The sequence below is a fragment of the Panthera onca genome, chromosome B3, assembly GCF_046562875.1.
Source record: "Panthera onca isolate mPanOnc1 chromosome B3, mPanOnc1 haplotype 2, whole genome shotgun sequence".
Lineage (NCBI taxonomy): Eukaryota > Metazoa > Chordata > Mammalia > Carnivora > Felidae > Panthera > Panthera onca.
In genome coordinates, this window is record NC_138344.1 from 64,129,097 (window position 1) to 64,142,826 (window position 13,730).

The 13,730-nt window shown below is 48.4% G+C and overlaps 1 protein-coding gene across 2 annotated transcripts in view; it reads left to right on the forward strand.

Moving 5' to 3' along the window:
• Window positions 1–983: 983 nt before the first annotated feature.
• RASGRP1 (RAS guanyl releasing protein 1) overlaps window positions 984–13,730 on the forward strand; it is a 78,343-nt gene continuing 65,596 nt past the window's right edge. Inside the window, exons 1-2 of one of the 2 annotated variants that reach the window (XM_081795885.1) lie at window positions 984–1,214; window positions 5,643–5,827. In XM_081795885.1, the coding sequence (XP_081652011.1) occupies window positions 1,180–1,214; window positions 5,643–5,827 (220 nt within the window). In that variant the 5' untranslated portion in view covers window positions 984–1,179. Of the gene's footprint in view, window positions 1,215–3,283; window positions 3,491–5,642; window positions 5,828–13,730 lie in introns of those variants that run through there. The other variant, XM_060618985.3, reaches the window with a different exon arrangement.

Consider the following 13,730-nt stretch of genomic DNA (forward strand, 5'->3'; position numbering starts at 1 on the left):
AAGCTTTTCTTTTGGCATATAAACATGAAGAAATATAGAAATGACATCACAGAGGGAGACTTTAAGGTCCAGAACATTATGGCTGGGAAGAAACCTATTATTGTGGCTGGAGTTAAGGCATGTAACGATGATAATGGGTGTGTTATTAGGACAGCCCAGCAGCGATTACAGGGAGTGAGACAGATCTCAGCCCAGGTCCCAGTTCTCTCTGCCGTTTACCAGTCCTGTGGTGGGAGGCATCTTATTCACCATGTCCTCTCATCTCGAAAACAGTGACTTCTTGGGATTTGGGGGGATGGCTTAAACGAGGCAACGTATAGAAAGCACTTTAGCACAACGCATTCCATCAGTTAGCTACTGTTACCACCACTATCTTTTGGACAAGCAGAGCTAGGCCGCCATTCCTGGCTCGGTCCGCTGTAAGAAAGTTCTCTCCACCGCCCCCCCTCCCCGCATCTCCCACACCCACAGTCGCCAGGCGGCCAGCCGTCTCCCGCCAAATACGGATCACACTTCTGGAGCGCACCTCCGCTCCCGCCGCCTCCCGCGGGAGTGCAGGGCGCCAATCTCCGGCCAAAGTCCCGCAAATTGCTACCAAGAAGGCCCAGGAGGAGCGGGCTAAGGCAGATCCACACCTGAGCGTTAGTTCCTTACCCCGCCCCGGCTGCCCTCTGACACGTACAAGGGGGCCTGCGAAGGGCCCCGGGGTCCTCCGCGAGGCCGGACTGGAATGCGGGGGCGGGGACCCCAGCGCGCCGCCGGGCTCGCACCTCCCCCGCGGTGCCCCCGCAGCTTCCCCAGCCCTCGGCTCCCCTTCAGACTTGACCCGGGGGCGGGGAGCGGCGGGCTGCGCCGCGGGGCGCTCGCGCTGGATGGGGGCGGGCTTCGGAGAGCAGCCCGAGAGCGCCACACATTTCCTACACCGATAGCATCAGCGCGTGTCAGGTGGTTGGTGCGGGCGAGAGAGTGCGCGCGCGCGTGAGGGCGAGAGGGCGCGCTCACAGAAACTTTGTGCCTGCGGGTGCGCCTCGGGCGGGCTCGCCGGCTGCGAGAGCGGCGTGTGGGCGGCCGGGGGCGGAGGGGCCCGGCAGGCGGCGGCGGCGGTGGCGATGCGCCGCGCCCCGCGGAGCCCGTCCCGCCGCGCTAGGTGAGGCGGCCGCGGGAGCGCCGGCCGCGGCCATGGGCACCCTGGGCAAGGCGAGAGAGGCTCCGAGGTGAGTAGGGGCCCGGGGCCTCGGCGGCGCCGTCTTCCTTCCTTGGGGCGGGTGACCCCGCGAGCCCTCTCAGGGGACGGGGGTGAGTGGGGCGGGCGACATGGGTGCCTCCTTCTACGGGAAGTTGCTGACCCGGGGTCCGGGCGGCAGCAGGCCAGGGTCTCGGCTCAAGTCCGGGGAAGCGGGCGACCGGGCAAGAGGGGCGGGGAGCTGGGTCGTGCGCGCCACGAGCTCCGGAGTTGCACCGACGGCCCTCCCCACCCCGTCCCGGCTCCCCGGCGTCCGGCACCTGGGTCTCTCCCACTCGCGGACTTTCCGTACCACCCGCACCTGCTGCGGTCCCGGGGCTCCGGCAGCGCCACCTGCCGGCCTCTCCCTGCCCTGCGGATCCGGGGCAGGGCCCGGAAAGGCCAGCGGCCGTTTGCAGGGAGCGAGTGGCGGTCCCTGAAACATACAGCCTTCTGGGTGGAAACTATGCGCCCCTCCACCCCCACTGCGATTCTAGAGAGATGTGTTAGGAGCGTCTCGAAGATGAAGTTAGTGTGGTAGTGCAAAGTCTTTTGGCAGGGGAAAGAGGCCTGGGGGGGGGGGGGTGGGTTGCAGGCAACTTTGAGTGTGCCCCCTTAGAGCAGGGAGGGCCTGGGCACAGCACGTCAGTGCGCTCTTCCCAACTTCCTCCACGTGGACTCGAGTGTGACCGGCTCGCAAAGACATGCCCGCGAGAGGCAGGAAGCTTTGCTCTGCTGGACTTTTTTGGAGCCGAAGGTTCTTGGCCCTTTCTGCAGTCGGGCACCCTGACGGTGTTTGCCCCGGGGTGCAGCCCTGCACCTTCCCTAGATTGAGGGGAGGGGTGTCTGTAAGTTAAATTGAGTATACATTAGAGGGCTGAGGGAGAGGACAGGACTGGAAAGAATCCTAACCAGAAGCCAAGCAAAGCCATCTTCTGCTGCAGAGAAAGTTGTGGAAGTCTGTGTTCTCATTCCTCCGTTTCATCGCTTAACTCACTCTTCTTGGCTAGTTTTCCTAAAAAGTTCAACCTGAAAGTGTGTGCCCTCTGCTGAGGCACCTGTGCTGGAGAGGATTTCACCTGAGCCAGGTCAGAGTTTCCACCGCCTCCTTGCTTCCTGAGGCAAATTCCATGCAGCCTTGGCCACTCATAGTCTCAGAAAACCCCTTCAAGTTAATGTGTTTCTCTTTGGCCTTATTTTTTTATTTTATGTTTTAATTTACATGGGAACATTTGGCTCCAGTCCTTTAAAAATATGCCTTTGGAGACTTAGAGTATTCTTTCTATGATTTTTTAAATACTCTTAGATCTACCTATAATGAAACATTTTCTACATCCTTATCTGTAGGCCTTTCACCAGAAGACCGAGTGGTTTGAAGGTTTGTCAGGAAGCAGCAGTCAAGAGACTGAGCAGCCAAAGAGCCAAGTTTCCTACTTTATGGCGCAGATAACCCTATCTTCCCAGACCTCTCGGGATGCAGTGTGGTTTTTAGTAGCATCTCTTCTCCCTGGTGTTTTGGGCCCAAACTGTGCGTCTCTTTGGCCTCCATTCTCCCAGATTACATTTCTCACCTTCCCTTCCCCCTACCCTAAATACTCCCTTCACACTCTTTTTCTTTCTGTGTGGATCTACCCTTAGTTCCCTCTTAGTTCTGATAAAAGCATCTGCCTCTAAGAATCACCTTGTGAGCCATAGTGGTTTCCCCTACGGCTGACATTAGGAAGCATTACCAGAATTAGAGCCAGCGCACTTTTCAGAGTCCTCAGTGGTCGATGCCACCAACCGAGAGAGAAAATGGAATGTTTCCTGGATCCCACAGTTGAGAGACAGAGATTAACACCTCGCAGCCCCAGGGGAAAGAGCCGTATATGGAGATAGGGCCTGTGGCCTGCGGTTGAGTCCAGTGGCCGCCTCTCTTTGGAAGGCCTAAGAGAAAAAGACTTCTCTTGAGAAGGACTTCATTTTCATCTTTCCTGCCTTTGCCTTGGTGGGGGGTCTTCATGGTGGAAAGGCAGCAACGGAGGCAGAAGTGTTTCCAACACTGGACAACGAGCACCAGGTTTAGAGAGTTGTCTGTACTTCTAGGAGGGGAAGGGAGCCTGGCCGGGGAACCAAGCGTGGGGCGGAGGAGGCCCAGCTTCTACCAGCCTCTGCTCCAGTGGCATTGCCTTTCTGAGCCTGGACCTCCACATATGTATATGAAAGTTTGGAACGTGACCATCAAGAGCCTGCCCAGCTCTGAAGACTGTTCAAGGGGCCCACAGGAGGGTATGAGGTGGAGACTTTATGTTATCAGCTATGCTTTTGGATGATTTTTGAGTCTTAAACTTTTCAGCCTCTCTGTGGCAGTCTCCTTCTAATTCTAATGTAGTGAAAGTTGTATGGTCCCAAGCACAGTAAATATTTATCAAATAAAGCCAGAGAGGCATCAGGTACAAATCCCAGATCTAGCACATATGAGCTGTACAGCCGTAGCTATGTCATTTAGCAGCTTTTAGATTCAGTTTCAACTTCATGTAATGGAGGTGATCTCTTTCTGGGGTGTAGGCTTTAAAAATCATTTAAACCTCCCAGTATGGTGCATGTGATATCATAGGTGCTAAGTTCATTATGGTCATTATTACTTTCTCTTGATTTCAGATACTGATCTGATCCTGGGGTTATCACAGGGCCTGGATAAAAATCAGTAATGGTCAGAAACTTAAGTCCTGTAACACCAACTTGATCTTTCAGAAATCACTTCCTTGGGTTAGTAGATTCTGAGTAGCCAGTTGTTGATGCAATTTCACTGGGCCCACCCCAGGCCAAAAGCAGAGTCCAGTGGTCACTGCCGGACCAGCGCCATGGAGCTAGTTTGAAACAGATCAGAGGGCATGGTCTTCCCTCCACTAGTCTGGCTGTGTACTGGGTGGCCCGTAGTTCAGTACACTCTCTTTTAGCAGAGAATCCATGTGTGCCCCCAGCATTTCATTTTGATCAAAGCATTTCAGCCCCTTCTGGGGGATGAGATTATATCTTACTGGAGCAGCTTCCCCCAACACTCCACCTGGAACTGGTTCTCTCTCTTCTGAGAACATCATGCTTCTTAGGCTTGACACCCACAGGACACTTAAGATTTATAGAGCTGTCTTTTCATGGTGTAGGTCTGATTCTCCAACTAGACTTTTGAATTAAGGAACTTCTAGTTTACCTTTCTACAACAGCAGCAATAACTAATGTAAGGAGTATGTCTTACAGTTTACAGAGTACCTCACATAGACTGTCTCACTCCAGTCCCCTTCCCCTCTGGCCTATCACAGTGTCTTACTAATAGAATAAGTACTTATTAACTAATGCCCTTATGTGTTTATCAAAATATATAGTGAGTGGCTAAAGTTATGGATTTGAGGTACAAATTTTTTTGTCTCCTCTTCGGTCGTAAACTCTGAAATAACCAAAGCCACAGAATTAATTATATGTTCAAAGAAGTTAACCAGCAATGACACCCATCACTGTTAAACCTGAAAAGATTATAGATATGCATCTGTGTGTTTAAATAGGAAAGAAAGTAAAATACTTCATCATTTTGCAAACAACTTGACCTGTACTGATGAGGTCATGACCAAAGACAAAAGCTAATTGAGAGAGAACATAGGTGACCTATTGGATTCCTAAGCCATTTCCAGATCCAGACTTCTCCTTTTACATTCAGTTCTGAAATAAAGCTCACATAAGCTCTGCTTTTTTTTTTTTTAAATCAGTATTCCCCAATTAAGGACTTGTTGGAATGATAATATTTAGTGGTAAAAACTGACATATAATGATTGCCAGTATTATCAACAATGGAAAACGGAATCTTCAAGATTTGTGAGAAAGGCAAGATTAGCTGAAAATCTGAACACCTCCACTGTAAATCCTCTCCCTTGCACATGGGTCCTTAGTCTTTGACTTCTCCCCTAAAGTTCAGAGGTGTTTTTGAGGCCACCTGACCTTCTGCAGCATCTCTGGTATTACTCAAGATGAATGAATTTAGTTGAAGATGAGACCAAATAAAACAATGCTTCAGACCCAAGTCAGTGGACTTCCAGCTAAAATATTGGTAGGAGCTAAGGACTACCTACGTGGCCTGGCCTGTGCCTCTCTGGTTCAGGAGCCAGAGCCAGCAAGCCAAAGCAATTCTAATCCCAGACTGAAGAGCCCTCGTTGCAGCCCTGAAATCTTACCTTATTATTTGCTTGGGAGATGTCTCTTTAACAGCCAACCAGTCCGTTTGGTGCGTTTGCCAAGTGGGAGGGGTATGTCTTCTATCAGCCCAACTCTCAGGATTAATTGTCTTATCTCTACTCCTTTCCTGCCCAATCTGCCTTCAGAGCTTGGAGCTGCCAGTCTGTCTGTCCCCTGGCTGCTTGGCTTGCACTCACTGCCTCCCCTTTTTCCCCAGGAAACCTTCTCATGGCTGCAGAGCTGCCACTAAAGCAAAACTAGAGGCAAAGTCAGCCAGCAGCCCCTTCCCTTCTCATCCCAGCCTGGCCCAGATCACCCAGTTCCGCATGATGGTGTCTCTGGGACATTTAGCCAAAGGAGCCAGCCTGGACGATCTCATCGACAGCTGCATTCAGTCTTTTGGTGAGTTCGCTAACTACCCACATGCATAAAAATCTATTACTTTGTTCTTCCTTAAAAAGTTGCTTTGTGGAATAGCAACCTAGATTGTATTTTGGCTTTAAAAATATCTTTTGAGCCTTTGAAATGTTGGAGACCGTGTGCAGTGCCTATGGCACATGACTGTGTGGGTGTAATAGGTCGTGATGAGAGGCGTGATTTCAAGTGAGAAAAGTTACGGAGGAGAGTTTGCATTTCCATTTCTCTTAGGATGGAGGTTGTTCCTGTGATGAGAAATCTCATAAAATGCTACTGTGCCTCTGGTGCTTTGACATTCGTCTGCCCTTGTGTTCGTAGGGCACACAAATACAAGGTTACGTGAGCAAACACTGTTATCAAACAGAAATTTGAAAGCCTTTGGATCATGTGGATGATAGAGTGTAATAATCCCCCTTACAATTGGAGGGTAGTTGTGAGGGACTAGGAAAGGACAGGATTTAAAGCCAGAATGTCTGTGACTGGAAGATACTGGTTAGGAAGTATTTGTGATTGGGGGTCAGGGATCTGGGCGGGGGGTAAGCAGACACACACATGGACCGTGACTTCTCTAGAATGCTGCCCTCTGTCATCACCATTCTCAGCCTGAAGGGTGCACGGTTTCATGCAGCTCACGAGCGGTTATCTGCAAAGATGCCCATTTTTTAAAAAAAATCTTATAAGCACTGTCTTTTTTTGGATTGTGATTTGTGAAATAGTGATTGAAAAATACTATATATTGGTTCCCCTCAAAAAAGGAATTATTAAGATCGATGGAAAATTCATAGATTTCCAGCATCACTGCTCCCCCCTCTGTGCCCCCTTTGAGCCCCTGCGTCTCCCACCAGGAAGCAGATGAGCACAGGTGGCTCAGCTCAGAAGTGCCTGCCCATCTTAGACCCTCGTGGAGCCTCCTGGGGGATGTAGGGGAGGCTCGACCCGATCCCAGGCAGCACAACACGCAAATCAGTTAGAATTCAGAACTAGGGATTCTTGGCTGGACATGTTTACCATTGGGCCAGACCTTATTTATGGAATCGGGAAAGATTTGACATCTTAGGGATACTTGTTTAGTACACTACAAGTACAAAATTGAGTAGTTCTTATGATTTCCACATTGGTTTAAAGCAGCAGTTCTCACATGTTGGTGCAGAATCACACGGAGGTTATCTTTTTTATGAACACAGATTGCTGGGCCCTGCCCCCAGAGTTTCTCCTCTGGTGGATCTGGGGTGGGGCGCAAGGATTTACATTTCTAACAAGTTCCCAGGTGATGCTGATGTAGCTGACCCACATACTCACTTTGAGAACACTGCAATATTGTTGTAGGCTTTTTAACTTGGAAAAGAGGGAGCACTTTTATTATTACTAGGTGAGCCTCAAATTTTAATTAAATTTGTATGTATTTACACTCTAATTTTTCAGTTAAGAAAAATTAACTGAATGAATGGAATGAATGATTGTCTGTTTTAAAATAATCTTAGAAAATACACGAGCAAGGAGGTGAACCTAGAAGTCAGGAGACTAGCAGGCAGGTGGCTATGAGGAGCCATTGTTCTTCCTGGGTCTTACTTTCAACTGGCTCCCAACTGGAATGAGCTACAAAGATCCTCACGCAGTCTTGGTAGTCCTACATACCAGTCTTTTTGCAGGGCACTGTTGCTGTTTCAGGAATAAGGATGTTTATTCTTTTTCCATTTCACTTTTGAGAAAATGGGGACCGGGAATGTATTTATCACTAACTTTCTTCCTCTTGTGCCAATCAGGCAACTGCTGGCTGAGGTCAAAGCTGTTTTCCTAACCTTCCAATAATCATGACATCTACCTGAGAAATAGATGACCAGTTCTGAAGTCCTTCCCCAAAAGAACCAAGCCTAATCCACTCCCCTCAACAAATCCTACAGAGGCAAAAGATGTATTGTTTTCTGGAATATGTTGAACTGAAAAAAGTGCCCTAAAACCCAAAAGCTTTAAAAATCCCATAGAGTCCAAGAGTCTTATCCACCCTGAGGAAGCACTGATTAAGCCCCTAATGGCCACAGACACAGGCTAGGCAGTGCACAAGGAGAATTATTGTGATCAGACCCCTGTTTCAGTATCAGAGCTTAGAATACCTGAGAAATGCACCTTTCAAGGGAAAAAAGGTAGATACACAAGGCAGGGAAATAATCCAAGGCATGTAGGAAGAATAAATTCTTTATACATGTGGAGTTTTGAGAAAGTTCATTTCAAGGGTAAGGATGGATTAGGGAGAACAGCCACTGTTCAAACTCCTCTTTGGCCATGGGATTGCAGGGGAAAGGTGGGTAAGATCTCAAAGTTTTGCATAGTATGCATGCACGGTTTCCTGCCACAGAATTTATATGAGAGAGGTGGAAAAGAAAAGACATGCTATGTCTGGAGGGAGTGAGAGACAGCACGTGATTTTCACTCATGGGGTATCGTGGCCATGTGTCGCCGGGGAAGGGAGGGGAGCGGAGTTCGAACAACAGAGGTGAGCAGAGCTGGGGATCATGAGCAGCTCTTGACAAAGAATAATCCGTGGCAGAGTGCCTGCCGGTGCTTCTGGAGGTCTCCTCAGAGGTGATCCGAAAATAGTAGAGTGAGCCTTCTGTTTCTCTTGAACCTCTTCTTACTAGTTATTTTCCCATGTTTGTATCGGAAAGTTTTGCTTTAGAAGAAAGCAGTCTAGCTTAGTTTTTTGTTAATGAGTTGAGATGTCTTATTTTAATGCCTGTGAAAAGAGAGGGAAATGGTACAGACATGTGGGGAGACTTTTATTATTGGTTTGGTTTTGGTAATCTTGCACTTCAGACTCTGGTTGCAGCCACTCTCCCACCAACTTGGGGGGAGAAAAAAAAAGGAAAAAACACCTGTTTTGAGCATAAAGACTAATTAGTTAATTTCTACTACCTTTTCAGCTGCACCTTCATGCAGATGCTTTGAGGAGGTTTGAATTAGCTAAAGCAGTATGGTGCAGTATGGTTTCTATTAGCCAGATCTGGCTATTTACATATACATTTCAACTAATTAAAATTAAAGTAAATGTAAAATGTAGTTCCTAAGCCTCACCCGGCATATTTCAAGTGCTCAGTATCTGCAAGTGGTAGCTGCTGCTGAACAGAATAAACAAAATATTTCCATCATGTATGGCAGAAAGTCTGTTGCGCAGTGCTGGATGGGGTAGATGGTTGACTTGAAGGGGGAAAGCAACAGAGAGACCTTCTGGAAACTGTGGAACTTGCATATTTCTAGCATCTCTAGGTAATAGCCTGAATACTCGCTGAGGTATCATAGACATTTGGATTTAGCATCTTTACTGATGCCTCTCTCTTTAGTGTTATTAACCATTAATTACCACCCACACTGTTCTCAGAGAGAGGACTTATGACAGTGCTTTTAAGGATGGGTGACCAGCACATACATATTAAGGGTAGTCTTGAAGGTCTCACAGCAAGCCTCCTATTGTCACATACAGGGTTACAGATCTGTGATTAGAAACTCAGAGCCTTGAGTCATAGTTCATTGCTTTAACCATGAGACAACCCACTCCCACCTTCTGTTTTAATTGGAGGTCATGCTTTACATTCTCAGCAAATTATTGCCCGTTAATCCACTCTTCAGCTGAGCATAATGAGGCAAATCATCACAACCTGGTACATTTATGTCAAATGTATGTGAATCACACCATCTGTTTCAGGGGTAGAAAAGACCTATGAGATCATCTGGTTTTTAATGTTTTCACTTTTTAAGAGGGCTGCCAGCATTTGGGGCCAAACGGAAGGCTTCTCATGTCCAAATTCACAAAACTTCCCTTGTTCCCTTCTGAATGCCAGACAACTTTCAGCAGCATCAGAAAGAAAGCTGTGAACGTGTCCCAGAAAGGGACCCTCAGCAAGGAACCCTCCTGCTCCCAGGTGGGGTGTAGGCGGACATTCAGTGTCTCTGTCGTACCTGTCAGTGTGAAGGGAAACGCAGCTTAGCTGATACCTTTATATTTATAGAGCGTTGTTTATTTTTTATTGGAGCTCCATATGTATTGGTTTTCTTTTAAACTCAAAACAGCTCTGAAATTGGAGGGTCAGGTGGTATTGTCTCCCCTGGACAAATGAGAAAATAAATTGGGCCTCTGAGAATTGACGCAATTTGCCTCGTGCCCTCAGTCTAGAGAGAAAACATGCTCGAGTGCTTTTTCCTCTGTCCCCAGCAGTCCCTTGCAACCTGAGCTGGGGCTCACTCAGACCCCTCTCCCAGGAAGGCCCCTCTTCGTGCATGGGATACCTGCATGCCACACGGGACATACCTGAACCCTGTGCCCACCTTCTGCAGGCCTGGTCTCCCCCAGATTAGAAGTTAAACTCATTCAATATGAGGACTGTTCATTGGACCCCACATATATATGTCTGCCTGAAATACTATCTTGAGCAAAGTGTTAATTAAAATTTCCCATAGGTATTGTGCTAATGCTATACAAAGGCCTCCCAAACTAATAGGTATATTTTCTGCAGCACGGAACACTTAGATGTTAGACGTATTTTATAGACCTCAGCTTGTTAAGGGCAAAACATTACACCCACTTTTAAAAATTGGAGCCAAAGAAGGCAAACACACACTTTTTGGGACCACACACAGTTCCCTCTGTGGCAAAGGGAAGGCTAGGGATTTCTTACCACTCTGCAGGTTACAGTCTGTGCACCACAGTGAGGTGTCCAGAGGCAACAGGAACACAAGACCAGAAGCCAAGGGCCATGATATCGAAGGGCACTCAGACCCAAGGACGGGCAACTCCAAGGAACAAAGCCAAGTGTAGTGTCAAGAAGGGACTGAAAGCCTTGTCCATTGTTGAACACAGGTCCTTTGTGAAGAAGACCCAAGGTGACCCAGTAGCCTCCTCAGTGGAACCCCCAGGTGCTTGGGTGTCACATACAAAGGATGGTCCTTGGGACACGCATGTTCTAAGGCTTCTAGGCATCAGAACAGCTCCAGGGCGTGCCTGTCATTAGCCCTCTGGAGCAAATTCACATCCTGTGATCCAGATGCTATTTATTCCAAGCAGTACCTTTGCTGCATCTTCGACAGGCTGGCATCACCCAGTGCCCAGCCTGGCGTGTCTGCCTCTCATGGGTGTGAGGTACAGTGACTGCCAGGCTCAAGAAAGAAGGAGATAGGAAACCCCTGTCACTCGAATCTGTCTCTCCTGCCTGGTGGTGTTGACGGCAAGCTTTCCTCTGTCCAGAGAGATGAGGGTTACCACTGGGAGACATAGACAGACAGTGGACTGACGTTGGTTGAACACTTACTTCTTATGGGCTGTAGGGTACTGTGCGTTTACCTGAACTGGGCCCATCAATCTTTACAACAATCCTAATTAATAGGGAGTGGGAGCTCGGGGTGTCACATAACCTGGGGAACTTGGCCCAGTTCATTAGTTGGAGAGCCACTGGGATCTGAACTGTGGTCATCTTGTCCCCGACGCTCTTGTTCTTTCTACTCTACCAGAGGTTCTCCAACTTGAACATGAACAGTAATCATCAGGGGTGGGGTGTGTGCATTTAGATTCCTGAGGGTCAACTCCAGAGATTTTCATTCAGCCAGCAGTCGCTGTGGTTTTGATGGAGGTGACCCACGAACTGATTGTGAGAAATACTGTCCTACAGCACACTTGCTATCCCTTCTCAACTGTGCCAACTTCCTTCCAAACTTCCTGCCTGTCAGCGGTTTGGCCGTGGAAATAGACAGCGTGGGTGTTCCTTACAACTACAGTTTGGTTCTTTGCACTCAAAGGCAGCATTCCTCGCCTGCATTTCTGCCTTTAAGCCATGCTCAGACCAGTTTACTGGAGTGCTTAGGGCACTGGACCCCGTTGTATGCTTGTCCCCCATAGGACAGAGCGTGGCTATGCTGGGAAACGGGAGAGGTGCTTCATCTAAGTACTTCTCCAAAAGTGCTGCTTTGCCAACAGATGTTTTAAGGCCACTTGTTGACATGAAGGTTGTTGAGTCTGTGATGGAAACACATCAGGAAAGGATGTGAAAGCAAAAGCACTGTAATCAGTAGTTGACCGAAACAGCAGTGATTGGGCGGAGGCCACTGGAGGTGGTCTGAAGTGCGGGTCCTGCCCCAGGCCCTCCTCCTGGTGGTGGGACCGACCCTCTTCTGCTGGCGCAGTTACAGCTGCTGGATTTGGTGGCTTGTTCTGCAGGTAGTTTGGGCTACCACCTAGCTGGGGTTGTCCTAGAGAGGGAGACAACAGGGGAAAACGAAGAGCCCAAGCAAGGCTGGCTTCACCAGCACCATACTCGGTTTAGTGCCGTTACAGTGCTGAAGCTCTTAATCTGCAAAAGCAGTATTAGATTTTCAGGAGTTTTCAAGCCAGTTGTTAGACACAACCACCATTAAAAACCTGAAATTATATATTAAAAATGAAGGTAAGAGGGGCACCTGGGTGGCCTCAGTTGAGCGTCTGACTCAGTTTCAGCTCGGGTCATGGTCTCACGGTTTGTGAGCTCGAGCCCCAAGTCAGGCTCTGTGCTAACAGCACAGAGCCTGATTCTCTGTCAGAATCAGGGATTCTCTGTCCCTCAATCCCAGAGAATTGGGATTCTCTGTCTCCCTTTCTCTCTGCCTCTCCCCTGCTCGCTCTCTCTCCCTCTCCCTCTCCCTCTCCCTCTCCCTCTCCCTCTCCCTCTCCCTCTCCCTCTCCCTCTCCCTCTCCCTCTCCCTCTCCCCTCTCCCCTCTCTCCTCTCTCCTCTCTCCTCTCTCCTCTCTCCTCTCTCCTCTCTCTTTCAAAAATAAATAAACATTTTAAAAAATGAAGGGACTCCTGGGTGGCCTCAGTTGAGCATCTGCCTCTCAGTTTCAGCTCAGGTCATCATCTCACGGTTTGTGAACTCAAGCCCCAAGTCCGGCTCTGTGCTAACAGCACAGAGCCTGCTTGGGATTCTCTGTCTCCCTCTCTCTCTTCCTCTCCCCTGCACACTCACTCACTCTCTCTCTCTCTCTCTCTCAAAAATAAATAAACATTTTAAAAAATGAAGGGGCTCCTGGGTGGCTCAGTTGGTTAAGCCTCTGGCTTCCGCTCGGGTCATGATCTTACGGTTTGTGAGTTCAAGCCCCATGTCAGGCTCTGTGCTGTCTGCTCAGAGCCTGGAGCCTGCTTCAGTTTCTGTGTGTGTGTGGGGGGGGGGGGGGGGTCTGTCTGTCTGTGTCTCTGTCTGCCCCTTCCCTGCTCATTCTCCGTCTCTCTCTCGTTCTCTCTCTCAAAAATAAATATTTTTTTTAAATGAAGGTAAGAACCCTCAAAACTCATCATTTCCTAATGCATGACCACATTTTACTATTAATCACTATTCTCCCGAGGTTATGCCTGTGGTCCCCACACGGTATGAATGCTACACGGTGGTATGCTGTAGTATATGCCTCTCCTCCCCACCCCCTGATCCGTGAAGTCATGCTGATTGCTTGAAATTGGCCTGGGTTTGGGGTGTTTATACCATGGAATAAATGTTTGTCTATTAATCAGGGCTTCACATACACTAGTTACTAATCAGGGCTTTCTGTTGAACCCTGTCCCTGGAAAGGCCACTGTTAACGGTTTCTGAGCGTAGCACTTACTCCCAGCTGCAGGGTTTACTTACATAGCGAGGTGTCTGTGGTAAAACCAGAAATGTTATTTTGTATCCCCTAATTAGGAGAAATATTTTGTCATCCTTTGGCTTCCTTCATGTAACAGTCATATACAACAACTCCATGTGCTCTTCAAAGAAAAGGAACAGTTCACCTCAGCTTAGAGATAAGAAAATCAAATGTGGCTGAAGTTGAAAACTTTTCTTAAAGTGACAGTGGAACTTAAAACTAAAACTGTCTCACTCAGAAGTTGAAACTGTTTGT